Source organism: Mastigoproctus giganteus, chromosome 10, assembly GCF_048544385.1.
Source record: "Mastigoproctus giganteus isolate SK-2022 chromosome 10, ASM4854438v1, whole genome shotgun sequence".
Lineage (NCBI taxonomy): Eukaryota > Metazoa > Arthropoda > Arachnida > Uropygi > Thelyphonidae > Mastigoproctus > Mastigoproctus giganteus.
The window spans coordinates 1,776,333-1,797,065 of record NC_143584.1 but is presented as its reverse complement, the minus strand read 5'-3'; the positions used below and the strand labels follow the sequence as shown (position 1 = coordinate 1,797,065).

The window sequence follows — 20,733 nt, the reverse complement described above, 5'->3', positions numbered from 1 at the left end:
TAGGTCATTAATTATTCTAACTTCTTTCCTTTGAATGGAGTCTAGAAGCCTGCAAGAGGTTATGGGGGCATAGCCCCAGATGTGAGAATAATATTCTATGGTAGGGTGAGTTAACTAAGTTATCTTTGCCCCATTGGAGAATTAACCTGAGATCAGCATTAAGGAACTGATAGCAGATATTCAAAAAGTTGAAGCTGTTCGTGTAGAGCAGGGTTTCTCAATCTAGAAGGTGGAATGCAATGTGCTATCATCAGTAAAACTATAGATAGGATTTCCAGTCAGTGGAAGGACTGAACCTCAGGGAACACCAGCATTAGAGAACTCAGAAAACAGCTGTCTACCATCACCCACAGAGAGAAAACTGGATAAACAATTGCAAAAAAACTGTTTATAATCCATAAGATTTGAGCTTGTTTAGACGACCTTTATGCCACATATGATAGAAAGCCTTAGAAATGTCAAGAGCAACTGCTTGAGATTCATCAAACTTTTAAACTGAGTTAGTCCATAGATGGGTGACTAACATAAGCCAATATATCACCTGACAGAATACATATTGGCAATCACTGATCACTTAGAAGGTTGGGATAGTTTAGAAGTTGACAGTTAATCGATGACGCACATGCTCAAATATTTCTTTCCGATTATCCGACTGTTCTTCACAATTACTAGAGGAAGAAACATGCGAAACTTCACACATCACATCATTCAAGGTGGTAAATCCAGCATGTCTGAAGCAGTTGACGATCACTTTTTCATCAACTTCATCCCACGTGGATGTTGATCTCGCATTGAATTTTGCTTTCAAGACAGCACAATTTTGTTTAACAGCATTTTTCAGTAGTTTTTCTTTAAACACTGAATTACACCTTTATCAAGTGGCCGAAGAACTGATGCCATATTTAGTGGGTAGGTACTCAACAGTGATTGCATGTAGGTCATTTACTTGACGCTGAAGGGTGCAGTTATCCACAAACAGCAAAATTTTTCTATTCTTCACGCTCATCCTGCGATCTAAGTCTCTGATCTATTCTTCATAGGAGATTAGTGATCGTCATCCATGCCTCTTTGGTTTGCTCAATATGTATTCGGTAATGTCTTTGAACCTTTAAAACATTGAAGCTTCTGGGATTTCCCAATGATTAAAAGTGGGAGCTTGTCTGTGCCAGACAAGTTCCCTCTTTCCGATTATCAAAATCCTAGCATGTTTGTTGCTAGAAGTACGGTAATCCATTGTTTGACCTTTTTTCTGCAACTATATTTCTTGCCTTTAAATGTGCTTCATCCGGTAGCAATTAAAAAAAAAAAAAAAAAAAAAAAAGAGTCCAGTTTCATCAGCATTGAAGATGTCATTATGGTTGTACAACAGCAAAACATTTTTTAAACGATTTTCCTTCCATTCATTTGTAGCATCAATGTCCACGGCTGCACTTTTGTCACACTTTTTGAAAGACGGTATGACGAGTCTTAAATTTCTGGAACCATCCATCTGAACTTTTAAATTCTTCAATATCCATTATGCGAAAACAATTCAGCCTTAGCTTTTAAAAGATTACCATCTACGAGAAAGTTTTTTTTTTGCACCAATCATCATTAGCCATTCCAAAAGCACCTTTTCAAGATCTGGATACTTTGCCTTTCATGATCGAATCCTACTCGGTGTAGCAGATTTCTCTAAAATTTCAATCTTTTTCTGATCTTGCAGAATAGTGAATAGAGTACTCTTAGGAATGCCGAATTGGCTGACGATGTCAGTCTTAGAATGTACAACATTATTTACAGCTTGCATAATTCTAATATTATCTACAATTGGGAAAGCTATCTGTTTCTTGGAGCCATACCAATAAAAATACACTTGAACTAATGAAATGAACTTCTAGCTGATGTTCACTTCATTACTGCACTGCAAGAAAAGAGCATGGGAAACCTTAACAAATGATTTCTCACGGTCAGACTGCAATTACTTCAAGCCTTCTATATCAATTTTAAATGAGAATATTGCAATAAAAAAGTAAAAATTCAGGTTAAAAGGTAGAAATTTATGGTTGTTATAAGGTGTACAGAAATTTATGGTCGTTATAAAGTGTACAGGAAGGACAGAGAGAATAGGAAGGGAGGAGGGTCTATGCTATTAGTTAAGAAACAAAATCTAAGGAAGTGCATCCAGCTGACATGGGTGGACACTGCAGTGTTCAGTCAGTTTGGTATGACATAAGCACTAGGAAAGCAAAAGTGAGAGTATGAGTGTGCTATAGGCGTAATGACTCTAATGAGTATAATGAACAGCTGTAGAGAAATAGAGTGGGCCAGTAAATCAGATTGTCTTATAATGGGGGATTTTAATTTCCCAGAGATTGACTGGAATTTATGGGTTGGTCACTCACACACTAGCAAGGCTTTTCTGGATTTATTGGATGATTGTTTTCTACATCAGCATGTTTGGGAGGCAACTAGAGGGAGTATTATTCTGGATCTGATTATCAGTAGTGATTCTTCATGCATTAAGAATTTGCAGATAAAGGAACCACTAGGTGGCAGTGATCACAGTGTGCTGAAGTGGGATTTATTCAAAGAGGTAACTACCATCAAGGCTAAAGGAAAGGGCTTTTGCTTTCTTAAAGGCAACTACTGTGGTCTGAGACAGTATTTAAATTCTATACAGTGGGACCAATTGATGATGTTACCAACAGCAAATTCAAAATGGGAAGCATTCAAAGAATTAATCTTGGAAGATACTAGGCTTTACATACCAACTAAGAAATATTGTTCATGGTTTAGGTCTAAATGGATGTCAGATGAACTAATGAGACATATGGCAGAGAAGAAAAATGCATAGGATACATATTAATTAATGGGTGACATGGAAGCTAATGATAGATATAAGCTGGTCTGTAACCAAGTCACAAAGGAGATCAGGCAGGCAAAGGCAGATTATGAGAAATCCTTGGCAAAGGATGTAAAGAGTTCTTTACTTATATAAACTCTACATGGATGGGGATGAATCAGATTGGTCCATTTGATATCGATGGCTAAAATGTTTATGATCCTGCTCAGGTAGCTAACAAACTGAATGAGTATTTTCCATCTACATTTACACATGAGGAGTTATTCAGGGAGGGGAATACCAGAGGTGTATTAAACTATGGTAGTGAGTTAAATGATTTTTTAATAACTAAGAGAAAAGTGGAGGAGAAATTGTTGAAGATAAACATAAAAAAGGCACCTGGGGTGGATTGGTTCTATCCAGTTATATTACAGGAGGTGGCAAAGGAAGTAAGGACAACCTTAGCCATAATTATGAGAGTTTCCTTGGACTCAGGGGAGATACCCATGAACCGGGGATATGCAAATTTGACCCCAATCCTCAGAGGATCAAGGGGTGACACAGTAATTACAGACCTGTTAGTTTAACTTCTGTTTCAGGGAAATTAATGGAGGCACTGGTTATAGAAGCAATGCAGGATCAACTAGACAAGACTTCGGTTATACTTTGGACACAGAATGGGTTTATTAAGGGGAAGTCTTGTCTGACCAATTTGACTGGATACTATGATGTGGTCACAAAGGAACTGGTTGCAAAAAATAATTTTGATACCATATACTTGGATCGTAGGAAAGCTTTTGATACTGTTGCATGTGGATAACTACTGAACAAATTGGAGCAATATGGCATTAAGGTCAAAATGCTGCTTTGGATAAAGGCATGGCTGAGTGGGAGAAGGCAGAGAGTGGCAATCAAGGAACACTGCTCTTCGTGGACTAATGTCATTAGTGGAGTCTCCCAGGGTTCAGTGTTGTGTCCATTGTTGTTTTCTGTATTAATTAACAATATTGATGAAGGTATATCAGGCTTAATGTCTAAGTTTGCAGATGATGCGAAGGTTGGCAGGGTTGCTAATGACACTAATGATAGTATGTTACTGTACGAAGATCTAGAAATGTTGAACAGATGGGCTGAGAGGTGGCAACTGAAGTTTAGCATTAACAAATGTATGGTACTGCATATGGGTAGCAGTAACTCCAGAGTAACATATCAATTGTGTGGTACTACACTCAAGGTTGTAGCGAATGAAAAGGACCTGGGGGTAATTGTGCAGACAGATACACAGTTCCTGAGCAGTGCAAGGGTAGCTCATGGTGTCTTGTCAATGATATACAAAAATTTTGCTAGCAGGGATAAAGAAATGATTATCCCCTTGTATAAGGCAATGGTCAGCCACACCTTCAGTACTGTATAACAGTACTCAAGGTGTGGCTACAGGTCTGGAGGCCTCATTTTAGAAAGGATGTAAGCTGCGGGAATGCGTACAGAGAAGGGCAACAAGATTAGTGAATGGAACCAAGGGTTAAGATTTGCAATTAGTGTTTGGTGACTAGGCACCTGCGAGGTGATCTGATTGAGCTGTATAAGGCCTTGAATGGTTTGAGCAAGCTCAATTCAATGCTGATGGGATTCTGCATCTTGCCCCAGATTAATTGCCCAAGGGGACAAATTCCAATTGAGGAAAGACGGTTGTAAAACAGATGTGCGGAAGTTTGCCTTTAGCCAGCGTGTGGTTGATTGCTTGAACAAACTTCCATGTATTGTTGTAGAAGTTGGCAGCTTAAATAAATTCAAGGCAGAACTAGACAAACATTTGGAGTGAATGGATGGGTGAAATGGGAATTTTTTTTTTTTTTTTTTTTTTGCACACAATTTGAAGTCAAGTAAAACTTTAAAACAATGAAAGACACATGAGAGAGGCAAAAGGAGTTCAATCAGACAGTCTTAAGCAAAAAATTAAAGCCGAATGGGAGGATTTTGGTTTCATTCTATGGAGATTTCTCAAATTTTCAAAGAGAAATTGAGGAAAAACTTTTGTTAAAAATAATTTTGAGGTATAATTTGGTAGAGTTGTTTCAGAACAGAAGAGCATGGCAAAAGAAAGTGGACAGAGTGAATCAAATGTAGATAGGAATGTGTCAAGGTATTATTTTATCATCAAATGAACTTAAAAAAAAAAAAAAAAAAAAAAAAAAAAAAAAATGGAATTTAGAAATTAGAGAAAATAAATACTCCTTAAGCAGATGAATGAAAAGATTTACTTATGCTAAATTCTGTTAAATGTGAGAAATTCAAAAAATTGCTACCATTAATTAAAGCTAAAGTTCATCCTTTTAAAGTTCTTCAATTACTTGAAATAACTGAATGCTTAATTGAGTTGAAAGACGAAAAAATTCTTCACGGCAGACTCCTGGGCTTCCTGTAAGTCAATTAATTTATCCATCAACAACAGTACTCTTACTGTTCGAAAAGATCCACTAATCTGGCAATTATTGACTTCTGCTCTAGGATCACGGACTATCTTGAAAAGGTCAAGAGGTAAAATCCTACTCAACAAGCTCAACAACCTTGGCTCGAGAGGAAAAATTAACCTTCTCCTTGAAGACTACCTTACTGATACGCCATTTGTTGTTAAAACAAAACTGTCTGAAACCTGTTTTCAGACAAAAATGTCTGAAAACAAATGTTTTCAGACATTTCTTATTTCTCCAGGGGAGTACTTCAAGGTTCACTCCTTGGACCTATCCTATTTGTTCTTTACATTAATGAATATCTCTCTTCTTCCATCTTCCCACCTAGTAGCGTATGCCGATGACCTTTCCATTCTAATCACTGATAAAGACCCCAACCAGCTTCAATGCAAAATCCCTGCCTTGCTCTCTGTAATGCATAGTTGGCTTCAAAAGAATCAGCTTATACTAACCCAGAAAAATTCAAATATATGGTGTTTAGGACGAAAAATTAACCATTAAATATTGATTTCGAAATAACATACAAAGGAAAACAACTAGAAAGGGTGAATGATACCAAGTTTCTAGGAATCTGGATAGATGATAAGCTGAGTTGGAATAAACAAATGATCACCTTACAAAAGAAGACTTCGTGACTAGCAGGAATACTTGCCCAAGCCCCTTCCTGGATGCCTCCTTCCCTTCTCAGACTAGTATTCCTTTCCTTAATACAGCCTCACCTCACATATGGAATCATCTCATGGGGTACTACAAATCAAGATAAGTTCGAGAATCAATTCAATTGTCAATCAATGTGTTCATAAAATATTAGGCCATCCCTGGAATGCATCGGTGACTTCGAGATATAAGGAAGCAAGACTCGTAAGCATCTACCAACTGATACAAAAAGCTGAGGCGGTCCTTGTCTACAATGCTTTGAAAATACCAAACTTTCCTCCATTTCACAGATCCTTTTTTATAACAATAGAAGAAGAAGAAATAACATAATTTAAGAAATGAAGTGAACCTGAAGGTTCCACTTTTCAGAAAAATATAAAATACAAAGGTGCAAAAACCTGAAATAATCTTCCTTAAAATATCAAAAATGCTATTTCACTAAATCGGTTCAAGAAGCTCTTAAATTTTTTTTTTATGAAAACCCCAAACACGAGAGGTATTAGAACCTATAGTACTTAGTACCATGCTTGAGTTGGAGGTTGAGAAGAAGAAAGAAGTTATTTGTTGACATTAGACTTGAACTTCTGTAGACTGTAATTTTCAGGAAATACGTAAGAAGGAAGGTTGTTCCAGAAAACGGCAGTTGAATGAATAAACGAGGAAGATGAAAAGTTGGTTCTGTGAGTTTGAAGTTGGATAGTAAATGGAAGTTGGCTGGTGGCAGCACATGTTTCGACTGTTAGAAAGACCAGGAATTATAGAAGCCAATTCAGAAGAACAGTGCCCATAGAAGTCTCTGTAGAAAAGGCATGCAGCAGAAACAGTACACCTATGAGACAGCGAGTGGAGAGACTTTGTTAGAGAGGAGTCATTAATTAACCTAACTGCCCTCTTCTGAAAGGAATCTAGAAGCCTGAGAGAGGTTTTGGGAGCACCGCCCCAGATGTGTGAACAATATTCTGTTGGTAGGGCAGATTTGCGATTTGTGCAGAGTGAACAGCTGTTTGGAAGAAAAGTAATGCCAAAAGAGAAAACCAAGTTTTTTAGATGCAGACGAAACAATATTTGTAATGTGCTTGTGCCAAGAGAGATTAGAAGTCAAGGTAATCTGCAAAAGAGTTATATAATTTTGCCTAGAAATTGGAGTGTCACCAAAGATAAGCATAGGAAGTGAAGATTCCGTTCTGCGAGAAAAAAAGACAAGACTGAGTTTTAGAAGGATTGAAATCAACTAAGTTATCTTTGCCCCACTGGAAAATTACCTGTAGATCGGCATTTAAGGAATTGGTAGCAGATATTCGAGAACTTGAAGCTGATTGAGCAGGGCAAGGTTTCTCAAAATGGAAAGTGGCATGCAATGTGCTATCATCGGCAAAACTATGGATAGGATTTCTAATCAATGGAAGAAGGTCATTAATATACAAGAGGAAAAGAGTGGGAAAAAGAACTGAACCTTGGGGAGCACCAGCATTAGTGGAGAAGTTAGAAGACAGAGCGCCATTTACCATCACCCTTAGTGAGCGATCACAGAGAAAACTGGATAACCAATTACAAAAAACAGTTGGCAAACCATAAGTTGGAAGCTTGTTTAGAAGATCTTTATGCCAAAAAAGATCGAAAGCCTTTGAGATGTCAAGAGCAACTGCTTGTGTTTCACCGAACTTTTCCATTGAATTTGTCCATAAATGGGTAACATAAGCTAGAATATCACCAGTGGATCGACACTGACGGAATTCATACTGCCGATCGTTTATCAGACGGAAGGTTTCTAGGTAGTTTAAGAGTAATGGATAAATTGATTTCTCCATTACTTTAGAAAGAGTAGAAGTAATTGCAATGGGAGGGATTTGTCACCCTTTTTAGGAACTGGCTGGATATGAGCAAATTTCCAAGCAAAAGGAAAAACACCTTTGGAATAAGAAAGTGAAAAAAGGCAGCAAAGAACAGGCGTAAGTTCAGGAGCACAGGTTTTGAGAACAAGTGGAGAAATATCACCAGGACCTGGAGCTTTCTTAGGATCGAAATCCGTCAAAATCCTTCTGACATCCTTTTGATGGAAGACCACAGGAGGCAGTGAATGGAGCGTGTTGGGAATGGTGGGAGGTGTTTTACCAAAATCATTAATTCAGGAGTTGGAAGAAAAATGGGATGCTAGCAGGTCAGCTTTATCCTTGGCTGAAGTGACAACAGAACCATCTCGTTTTGACAGAGGTGGGAGCAGAGATGGGCAAAATTTGCAGCCAATAGCTTTGGCAAGAGACCAGAATGCTCGGTTACCATTAGAGCAAGAAGCAAGTTTTCTACTCTTAGCCTGTTCAAAATCTAGTTTGGACTTGGACTGATTAATAACTGCTTTACAATTGTTGCGAGCTTTGGTGTAGACAGAAAATGAAACTGAAGATTTGGAAACAAGCCAATCACAATATGCAATGTTCTTCTCTTGAACAGCCTTAGCACATTTATTGGAAAACCAAGGTTTAGATAAAGGACGAGATTTTAAAGTGGAGTGTGGAATAAAGGATTCCATTCCTACAAGAATAATTTCACTGACACGATCTGAGCAAATGTTGACATCAGAAGTTTTGAAACAGTAATCCGACCAAGGAAAAGAAATCTCGCAGGTCATCCCATTTTGCATTCTTGTAATTCCAAACAATACAAAGTTGGGAATAGCCATGAGATAAAGGCTCCATTGGAGAAGAGATAATCACCAAATTGTGATCTGAGGTGCCTAAAGGACCACTCACTTCGACTGTGTACTTAGAAGGGTTGCTTGTGAGAAAAAGATCAAGCGGGTTGGCTGCATTGTTAGGATTGTCCGGTATTCTTGTAAGTAAATGAACAATCTGTGCAAGGTCATTAGTAATTGCAAAAGCCTCAGCATCTCGACCAGCTGTGTCGGTATGACTAGAAAACGGAAGCCAGTTGGAGTTGTGAACATTAAAATCACCAAGAAAAATTAGCTCACTGTTAGGAAAGTTGGACTGGAGAAAGTCAAGTTGCAAAGAGAGGAAGTCAAAGAGGTCCAAGTGATTAGTGGAGTTGGGAGAACGGTAGAGACAACAGATGAATCTGACACAATGAGGTAGAGAGATTCCAAATTACTAAGTCTCTGACAGGGAATATCGGAATGGACATATGCACAATTACCACTTTTGAGGCAAAACGAATCATACAGCAAATAATTTGGGCAACTGAGATGAGCAGTAGTTGAATCATCCGTTAACTGAGATTCTGTCAGAAAAAGTACATGGGGTTTGGCAGACTGCAAGTGGAAATAGACATCGTTGAGATTGGAATTGAGACCACGTATATTTGTGAAATGAACTAGGAAGTGTTTGGAAGGTTTAGATCTTTTCACAGATAAGCTTACTCTATTAGTTTGACAATTCATGGTGTATTCAATAGTAAGAAAAAGTGTGTATGTGTGGGGGGGATATGCTGTATGAAGTAATGAAATTTTTGGTTATGGCGTACACATGGTAAGAATGTACCGAGATCCTTGACATAACGTGTCCTCGGCAATGCCCCCCCCCACTTATATCTATTGAAAAGAGCAAAATGGAGGCACAAATTACACAAAACGACAAAACTAATGGGAGAAAGAAACAAGAAATTGGAGATATTGAAAGCGTGAGAAAGAATGTGGATATTAGCATTACCATTAGCTGAGACAAATGATGCAAGAAAGTAAGCAAAAAAAAAAAAAAAAATCCCTTTCAAGAAAACCCATCCATTCTTTCTAAATGATTGTCTAGTTCTGCATTGAATTTATTTAAGCTACCAATTTCCACAATGACAGATGGAAGTTTGTTCAGCAATAAACTACCCGCTGGTTAAAGGCAAATTTCCGCACATTTTTCTGACAACTGTCTTTCCTCAATTTCAGTTAATGACCCCTCAGGATTGTAATCTGAACAAGAGGATGGATCCCATCAGCACTGGGTCTCCTCAATCCATTCAAGGCCTTATATCAGATCGCCTCGCAGGTACCTAGTCTCCAGACGCTGCAATTTGCAGAACTTAAGACTTTCTTTGTAAGAGCATCCTTTTGTTCCCCTTAACCAGTCTTGCTGCCCTCCTCTGTACTCGATCTAGCAATTCTACATATTTCCTAAAATGAGGTTTCAAGACCTGTACACAGTAATCAATGTGTGGCCTGACCATTGCCTTATACAACGGGATAATCACCTCCTTATCACTGCTCGCAAATTTCCTGCATTTCACTGACAAGGCCCCATGACCTACTCTGGCAGTCTGTCTGCACTGTTCAGAAAACTTCATATCTGACTGCACAATTACCCCCAGGTCTCTTTCATTATCTACAACCCGAGTGTAACACCACCAGCCAGCTGGTACATTTCTCTGCATTACTTTGCATTTGTCATGTTAAACTTCAGTTGCCACATCTCAGCTCATCTTTTCCAGATCCTGTTGCAGCAGCATACTCTCATTACTGTTATTAATAACCCTGTCAATCTTTGTACCATCTGCAAACTTTGACATTAAGCTTGATATACCTTCATCAACATCATTGATAAATATACAAAACAACAATGGGCCCAACACCGAACCATAAGGGTCACCACTAATAACATTAGTCCACGTAAAGCAGTATCCACTGATTACCACTCGTTGTCTTCTCCCACTCAACCATCCTTTTATCTATTGTAGCAACTTGCCCTTACTGCTCCAATTTGTACAGTAGTCTTACATGTGCAACAGTATCAAAAGCTTTCCTGAAATCCAAGTATATGATATCAAAATTATTTTTTTTGCATCCAGTTCCTTTGTGACCACATCATTGTATCCAATCAGATTGGTCAGACAAGACTTCACCTTGACAAACCCATGCCGTGTCTGAATTATTACTATTGTCTTGTCTAGATGATCCTGCAATGCTTCTTTAACCAGTGATTCCATTATTTTCCCTTGACAGAAGTCAAACTAACAGGTCTATAATTATCGTGTCACCTTTTGTGAACTGGAGATACATTTTCACATCTCCAGTCCGTGGGGACTTCCCCCAAGTCCAAGGATGCTCTCATAATTATGGCCAAGGGTTTGCTTATTTCCTTTGCCACCTCCTTCAATATAACTAGATAGATCCCATCCCAGGTGCCTTTCTTATGTTTAACTTCAACAATTTCTCCTCCACTTTGCTCTCAGTTATTACAAAATCATTTAACTGCCCGTTAGAGTTTGATAAACATCTGGTGCATTCCTCCTTGAATAACTCCATGTGTGAATGTAGATGCAAAATACTCATTTATTATTTTGAGAATTAGTATTTAGTCATTTAGTATTTTGAAATTAGAGGATAATGCAAGCAATGGTATAAGGCAAGGGAGTGAACTGAGGAAAGGGAAGGGATGAAAGTGTAGATAAGAAAGGCAAAAATAGCAAGAGATTAAAGACAGTAGGAACGTTCATATTGCCCTCATATTACACTATTAGCTTCACGAATGAGAAAAAAGGAGAAGTAGAAAGATAAAAAGCTAACCAAAAGATAATAATCCTTTGATATCTTTTGCTGTTTTTTACTAATATTTTTTAAGTGATTTTTATCGAAAACAATGTTCTACCTGCCAAAGTCAATGAACTTTATTTGAAGATTAATTTGAAAATTATATTTTTTTCAAAAATGGTTTTACTGGTTTTGATGAAATTTTATATTTAGCTTTTATGTCATATAATTTGTTTGTTTTGTTATCACAATAAAATGAAATTGAAAATGTTCTTTATTAGTTTTTTTCTTTAGATTGCCCCCCCCCCACCAAATTCCACTTTGCATTGTGCCCCACGAAGATATAATGCGACATTGTCTTCATTCGTTTCAGAAATATATGTAATCTCGGTTCCAATTCAAATGATATCCATTTCCACTTACAGTCTACCAAGCCCTACTTAATTTTTTCTGACAGAATTCCAATTATTGGTTGATTAAACCACTGCTCACTTCAGCTGTCCCAATTATTCGCTGTACAATTCCTTTTACTTAAAGGTGGTATTTGTGCATATATGTCTGCTCTGATATTCTTTGTCAGAGACTTAGCAATCTGGAATTTCCTCTTTTTCATCTTTTTTTTTTGCTTAAAATCTCTTTATTCTGTTCTGTCAAATTCATCTGTTGCCTCTGTTATTCTCCCAACTACACTAATCACCTGGAACTCTTGGATTTCCTTTCATTGAAAGTTGTTTTTCTCCAGTCCAACTTTCCTAATTCCTAACAGTGAGGTAATTTTCCATGATGGTTTTAATATTCACAACTCCTACTGGTCAAGATGATGAGGCTTTTGCAATTACTAACGACCTCACACATATTGTTCATTTACCTACTAGAATACCACGACAATCCTAATCACACAGCCAACACTCTTGATCTTTTCTCAAAAACCCTTCCAGGTACACGGTCAAGGTTGGTCCTCTAGACACCTCAGATCACAAGTTGGTGATGGTCTCTTCTCCAATGTAGCATTTCTCTGGTGCCAATTTCAACATTAAGGTGTTTGGCATTACAAGAAGCAAAATGTTCCTTGGTTGGATTACTATTTTAAATCTTCTTATGTCAATGTTTGCTCAGATCATGTCAGTGAAATTATTTTCATGGGGATGAAATCCTTTATTCCCATCTTAAAATCTTGCCCTGTATCTAAACCTTGGTTTTCCAATATATGTGCTATAGCTGTTCAAGAAAAGAGTGATGCATATTGTAATCGGCTTGTATCCAAATCTTCAGGTTCATTTACTGCTAATGCCAAAACTCATAACAATTCTAAAGCAGTTATTAATCAGTCAAAACAAGATTTTGAACAGCCTAAGAGTAGAAAATTTGCTTCTTATCAAATGGTAGTCAAGCATTATACTGGCCTCTTGACAAAGCTATTGGCTTGCAACTTTTGCCCATCTCTATTCCAACCTCAGCTAAAGATAAAACCAACCTACTAGAACCTCCTTTTTTTCTAACTCTTGTACTGATGATCTTTGTAAACCACTACCTACCATTCCTAGTATACTCCCATTCAATGCCTCCTATAGTCTTCTGTCAAAAGGATGTTGGATGAACATTGAACAGTCTTGATTCCAAGGGTGCCAGGTCCTGATGGTATTTCTCCACTTGAATTCAAAACCTGTGCCCCTCAGTTTACTCCTTTTCTGTGGTGCTTTTTTACATATTATTATTCCAATGGTGTATTTCCTTCTGATTGAAAATTTGCTCATATCCATCTAGTTCCTAAAAAAGGTGACAAACACCTCCCAACCAATTATCGTTCCATTGCACTTACTTTTATTCTTTCTAAAGTAGTGGAGAAATCTATTAACTGCCAACTCCTAAACTATCTAGAAACCATCCATCTGATCAATGACTGAAATATAAATTGTCCAAATGATTGCAATTATACAATCATTTGTCCAACTTCCACCTCACAGAACTAACTTTTTTTCTTCAACTTCTGTTCTGGAACAACCTCTCTTTATACGTATCTCTTGAAAATTAGAATCCACAGAAATTCATGTCTAACGTCAACAAATATCTTCTTAACCTTCAACACATGCACAGTACTAAGTATTATAGTTTCTAATACCTTTCATGTTTGGGTTTCATAACAAAAAAAAAAAAATAATAATAAATATTAGATCCGATATCTTTTTTTGCACCGTGTTATTTACCATCTTATTATCTACAAATTGTTCAACATCGTCCATCATTTGGTTAATGTCACCATTCATATATATATCCAAATATCCGCGCATACTTTTTATCAATTTTCACAATTTTGATGTAGTAAGAACACAGGAACTAACAAATCGATGTTATTGTCTACATTATCATCACTATCTTCACCCAAGGGATCCACTTCCGTAGGCCGTACGACATCCAAAACATCACTATCTGTTAAAATCAGTATCATCAACTGCGCCAAATTCATCCAAAGATATCGAACTTTCTAAAAGAGATGAAACACGCCCAAACATTTCAATGAATGTCGGTTCAGCTTCTTGAACCGACATTCAGTGAAATGTCTTGAACCGACATGACAAAAACAGTTTTCGTAGTCTTTGGTGTTACAAGATTCTAAGCAGTGCGAAACATATGCAATGCATCCAATAAGTTGACAGAGAAATCTTCTTTTGCTTCAATTGCGTCCAAATATTTTCTTAGCAATTGTTTTCGGTAATAAAATTTTAAATTCTGTATTATGCCTTGATCACAAGGATACAAAATGCTCGTAGTGTTTGGAGGCAAAAATATAAGCTTTATAGCTTTTAATCTCACTTCAGAGCTGGACAATTATCAACAATCACGGCAACTTTTTGCGTAAAAAGCACTTATCTAAATTCAAAAGCCAATCAGTAAATGTTATCACAGTCATCCACACCTTGTTCGCAATGTACTCAATTGGTATTCTTTTTACAACAGCACATATTCATGTTCTCCCCAATAACGAATCAGGGCAGCTTTTCAGATCCGTCCGAATTGCAAGCCACCATTACCGTTATCCTCTCTTTGGACTTTTTTGCCGCCAGAACACCGCTGTCCCTTAAACAATAAAATTTTATCGGGTAAGCAGCGATAGAACAACCCCGTTTCGTCGGCGTTAAAGACATCTCTCGCGCTATATTCTTCAAGCACTGTGGGAAATGTAGACAGCAGCCAATCTGATGTCATATTCGGTGAAACTTGATTTGCTTCACCACAAACGTTTTTAAAAATGCTGTTTCTTTTCTTGAAACATTCCAACCAGCCTGAATTCACAGTGAATTCAATCCCCATTTGAATTGCAAACACATCCACTTTTTCCATCAATAGAGGTACTGATACTGGAGTGTTCTGAGACCTAGCTTGTTTGAACAAACAAGCCATGCAGCCTCCAAATGTTTGTGTTTGGTCTTTCTCACCCGTTTCCTATCCGGCTCAAACATTGCAGTAAGTTGGTCTCTATTCTTTATGATTGCTGACAATGTAGAGTTAGTGATTTTGAACTTTTTACAAATGCCTGTTTTCGAAGAATCCCCTACATCTACTGCTTTAAGCAACTCCATTTTAACTTTAAGCGAAATAGCACTTTGTTTACAGCCTGTTTTTCCATTGTACAGTTGAGGGTGATAAATTTACGGATTTTTTACTACACATGAAATTCACCACTTTATACAGTATGTGTCACTCACTTTTAGACTGTAAATGAAATGTTTTGCCTGTCCGAATTGCAAGCCACCATTACCGTTATCCTCTCTCGGGTAATCCAATTTGTTTAAAATTATAAGAGTGGTGTGCGGCAAGCGGCATCCTTGTACTATCTACATATTGTTTATTATCAGATGTAGGTCTAGTCAACAGAAAGTTGAGTCAAAGTCATAAACAGTAAAAATTTAGTGACGACGCGGCGGCCAGTATATTTTTTTATTCTTCTGAAATGCAAACTCTTTTCATATTAAGTGTTTTTTGTTTCATGATAAAAGAAAATAAATGTATGAAATCACATAGCATTTTGTCAGGATCAGAATATTTTTTTCGTTAACTGATTTTTCATGTTAAACATTTTCCAGTGTATGTTATGAATATATTTTCATTTTTTTTTATTTGTTTTTTTTTTAAAAGTTGTTTGGGTTCTAAAATAAGTATGAACTAAAGTGCAATCAACAAATCCCTTGCATATGTTAACACAAGAAGGAAAGTGATAAATCACATTGGCCGACTGGATATGAGTGGTATAACCTGTACTAGTCTTGTGCAAATCCACTTCATTTAGACCTGCAACCGCATTAACTGTACCACTCAGAAACCTATGGCAGATATAAGCTAGTCTGTAATCAGGTCACAAAAGAGGTTAGGCAGGCAAAGGCAGATTACGAGAAATCCTTGGCAAAAGATGCTAAGAAAAACAGCAAGGATTTCTTTACTTATATAAACTCTAAAAGGAAGGGGATGAATCTGATTGGTCCACTTGACATCGATGGTTCGACTGTTGATGATCCTGCTCAGATAGCAAACAAACTGAATAAGTATTTTGCATCTACATTCACACATGAGGAATTATTAAGGTTTGAAAATGGCAGAAGGTTATCAAATTGTAGCAGGATACTTAATGATTTTGTAATAACTGAGAGCAAAGTGGAGGAGAAATTGTTGAAGTTAAACATAAGAAAAGCACCTGGAGTGGATGGGATCTATCCTGTTATATTAAAGGAGACGGCAAAGCAACTAAGCAAACCCTTAGCCATAATTATGAGAGCATCATTGGACTCAGGGGAGGTTCCCACGGACTGGAGATGTGCAAATGTATCCCCAATTCACAAAGGGGGATCGAAGGGTGACACGAGTAATTACAGACCAGTTAGTTTAACTTCTGTTCCGGGTAAAATAATGGAGTCACTGGTTAAAGATGCATTGCAGGATTATCTAGACAAGACTGCAGCAATAATTCAGACACAGCATGGGTTTGTTAAGGGAAAGTCTTGTCTGACAAATTTGATAGGATATTATGATGTGGTTACAAAGGAACTGGATGCAAAAAATTATTTTGATATGATACGTTTGGATTTCAGGAAAGCTTTTGACACTGTTGCGCATGGAAGACTATTGTACAAATTGGAGCAGAATGGTATTAAGGGTAAGTTGCTACAATGGATAAAAGGATGGTTAAGTGGAAGAAGACAAGAGGGTGGTAATCAATGGGTGCTGCTCTTCGTGGACTAATGTTATTAGTGGAGTCCCACAGGGTTCGGTGTTAGGTCCACTGTTGTTTTGTATATTTATCAATGATATTGATGAAGGTATAGCAGGCTTAATGTCGAAGTTTGCAGATGATACAAAGGTTGGCAGGGTTGTTAATGACAGTAATGGCAGTGTGCTACTGCAACAGGATCTAGATAATTTGGGCAGATGGGCTAAAAAGTGGCAACTGAACTTTAACCTTGACAAATGCAAAGTACTGCATATAGGTAGAAGTAACCCCAGAGAAACGTACCAACTGTGTGGTACTACACTTAAGGTGGTAGAAAATGAAAAAGACCTGGGAGTAATTGTGTAGTCAGATATGAAGTTTTCTGAGCAATGCAAACAGGCTGCCAGGGCAGGTCATGGGGTTTTGTCAATGATATATAGGAATTTTGCTAGTAGGGAAAAGGAGGTGATTGTCCTTCTGTATAAGGCAATGGTCAGGCCATGCCTTGAGTACTGGGTACAGGTCTGGAGCCCTCATTTTAGGAAGGATGTCGATTGCCTTGAGCGTGTACAGAGAAGGGCAACAACATTGGGAGGGGAATGAAGGGATCCTCTTACCAAGAGAGGCTTAAGTTCTGCAAATTGCAGTGGCTGGAGACTAGACACCTGCGCGGTGATCTGATTGAGGTGTGTAAGGCCTTGAATGGGTTGAGCACGCTGAATTCTGATGGGATCCTTCCACTTGTTCAGATTACGAACCTAAGGGAGCATAAATTCAAATTAAGAAAGGACAGATGTAGAATAGATGTGCGGAAATTTGCCTTTAGCCAGCGGGTGGTTAATTGCTGGAACAAACTTCCATCTGTCATTGTGGAAGTTGATAGGTTGAATAAATTTAAGGAGGAACTGGACAGGCATTTGGAGGGAATGGTGTGATTTTTTTCTGGCTGATGCTGCATAAGCTCATACACTTGTTTTCTTGCATCACATGCCACTACTACTACTACTCCCAAACTTGACCTTCATTGTCTTTGACTACACACTAGTTCCTACTTATTTTAGAACTGTATCCTGACAATTTATTCATCCCTTACTTTCATTTTGGTCTAACTTTTGGAGAATATCTTCTAATTGGTATAAAACACTTCCAATTTGGTATTTACGTTTTTTAACGTCAGCTGGTCCCAATGAAAAGAGAGTTCAAAAAAAGGTCTGAGCCCATTATAATCACTTTTGTGAAAACAAAATCCCTTCCGTTTACCCATGACTAGTATTTCCTTGAATAAATCTAGGCTTTCTGTTCACATTATAGTCACCATATTCGAATTCTGCATCCCCAATATATTTCCGATAAATCCAGCATTTGACTGTTTAACCAACACTTCAAATTCATGAAATCTATTTATTGTACTTCCAGCGTAAACGTTTAGTACACACGCAAGTAAACGTGTGCCTGCTTGCGTTTTTATTAACTCTCCCACAATAGTTTTTTTTTTTTTTTTTTTTTGTTGTTCAAAGTAAGGTTTATTTATTCGGCAGTAATATGAAACCACAATCGCCGGCAGCTAAAGTTCATTATGAGCTGCTCAGCTGAATTGCACGCGGACCAAATAGCAGAAATCAGATGGCATTAACAATCGAAACCACAACTTCAACAATGTACGAGTCTAAGCACAATATATCATTATTAGACAATCGGATTCTATAAATATTGTATGAGAAGTGGAGAAAAATGGGATAGTTTGGGTGTGGACACGTTTTAGGGTCCTATTCCTGAAATTAACATCGTCCCCCTTCTCCCACATTATACAATTTTTCACCTAGTCTGGCTCAATCTCGGGCATCCATTGGGAACAAGGCCTAACATAATCCTTCGCGCATTGTTAACGATGAATGAGTAAATTGCACAGCTGTGGACGAGTCAAAAATAGTTACCTGAATGCCTATTAACTGTAAATCTAAGAATTTATACATCGTAGTTTCCCTGCAATTTCCTTTCAATTAAATAACACCCAATATGCATTCCTCAACCGATTCCCGCTGAAAATAACAAAGGTTCCTTATCATGGCTTAATTCACGTTATTTTCCATTTTATAGGAATAATATACAAAATAACTTTGCGATAAATGTACTCTAAAAATATTTTCGATACAACGTGATAAGTATTTCGTTTAAAAAAAAAAATTAGAGCTCAAACTTAGTCGTCAGACCAACAGTATTCATTCACTGGCAGTCCCTGTCAGAAACACTCATGCTTTTAATTACAAAATCTTAGAAAGCTTAACTGCATTACACATAAACTTTGTTAGAGAAGTAGCATTACAACAAATAAACAGAACAATAATTTATTTACCCTGCCGTCGTCGAGGAAGTCAGGGATTCACTTAAATCACTAACACAATTCAAATCAAGACCACAAGACACATGTTGCCGGGTCGCCATCTTGTAACGAGACAAAGCAGCGACTTCACGCTTCACGTGGCAATTTCTTGAACGATATTTAAAAGCAAAGAAAAATAATTAGTAGTAGTAGCAGTTGTAGAAAGGTTTTAGGAGCACCAGCGACTAAGACCATATTGCTCTGTGTATACTGTCTCTGTAAATGCGTGTGTTTTGAGGCCGATTTTCTGTTTTGTTGGAAGAAAAACCTAAGTTTGCAGAAGAAAAACCGTGCTACCTCGCTTGAGACCGACTAACCCAGCCACGTTGTAAAAAAAGCCCATAAAAATTCCTCCTGTCATCGACGGGACTCGGACTTAGGTCAATTCTACCTAAAAGAACTGAATACCAATTCTACTACCCACGAGTTATGGAAATCATGCAAGACAGCAAGCTTATATGGCATCGCCGAAAAAAAAAAAAAAAAAAATTACACTACTAATAGTGGGAGCGTGGGAAGCGCCTCTGGTGGAAACTGTGGATGACATCACTTCCGTGACCGATCAAAAAACGAGCCCATTGTTAAAATATTCACAGCTCACCACTGCCGTCATGTGTGTAGCTCAGCAAGTGGAAGGATTCCATTAACATTCGGCTTACTCAATCCATTCAAGATTTTAAGCACCTCAATCAGATCGCCTAGCAGGTGCCAAGTCTCAAGAAACTAGAATTGCAGAATTAAAGCCTTTCTAGGTAAGAGTATTCTTTTATTCCCTTGATCAATCTGGTTGCCCTTCTCTGCATCCGTTCCAGCAACTCGCCATCCTTTAGGAAGGCGGGTCAGACAATTTTTTTGCAGTCAGACAATTTCATGTCTGACTGCAACATTATCATAATGCAAGATTATACAAGGCTGCTGTTAGATTTCAAACACTGTATGGGTTTGTTCTGTTAAGGGGGATTTTATCTGACCAATTTGACTGGAACCCCAGGGGCTAACATCTGGTGAGTATGGGCTTGGCACACCCAGGGTCCTGAGCTGGATATCATAATTCTTCTTTTTCTTGGTGATTCTCTCTCGGGGTAATTCAGAATTTTTTTTTTTTTTTTCTTTTGGCTGGTGCAGCATAAGCCGCATGCTTCCTTGCACAATATGGCTAATAATAATAATAATAATAATATGACGATGTGGTCGTAAAGGAACCGGATGCAAAAAATAATTTTGATAACATATACTTGGATTTCAGGAAACCTTTTGATACAGTTGTACAAATAGGAGCAGTGTAGCCAGAACCGGTCTAGGTCTATCAGTGCCCTGTGTGAGATATTTTTGGTGCGTCCTCTGCAACTCACTATTAAGTTTATGCATTATATTTTTACTATTAACTGAAAAATACTTACTTCTTTATTCTGCGCGGTAGCACTGCGGTATCGTCACCTTCCGCCCCGCACCGGATGGAAAAGCCTCAGGTTCGAATCTCGTCGATGATGCAAGGAACTTTAATGGGCTTTTTTTCACTCCGTGGCTGAGTTAGTCGGTCTCAGCATAGATAGCAAGGTTCCCTCCCCCCCAGCAACTCGGATTTATTATCCAGCAAAATGTAAAGAAATATGTCTTTCGAATGAAGAGTTTAATTTTCCTCACTTACCTGTAATATTGTAATTTGCAAAGAGCAGCTGATAAAAAAAAATAAATTATCTACCAGACAAATACACCTTGGAAATTGATGAAATA

At 37.8% G+C, this 20,733-nt stretch overlaps 1 protein-coding gene across 1 annotated transcript in view; it reads right to left on the bottom strand.

Moving 5' to 3' along the window:
• csul (protein arginine N-methyltransferase 5) overlaps nucleotides 1-19,061 on the bottom strand; it is a 243,651-nt gene extending 224,590 nt beyond the window's left edge. Inside the window, exon 1 of the mRNA XM_090384061.1 lies at nucleotides 18,973-19,061. Within this exon, the coding sequence (XP_090240187.1) occupies nucleotides 18,973-19,061 (89 nt within the window). The remainder of the gene's footprint in view (nucleotides 1-18,972) is intronic.
• Between the last annotated feature and the right edge of the window lie 1,672 nt (nucleotides 19,062-20,733).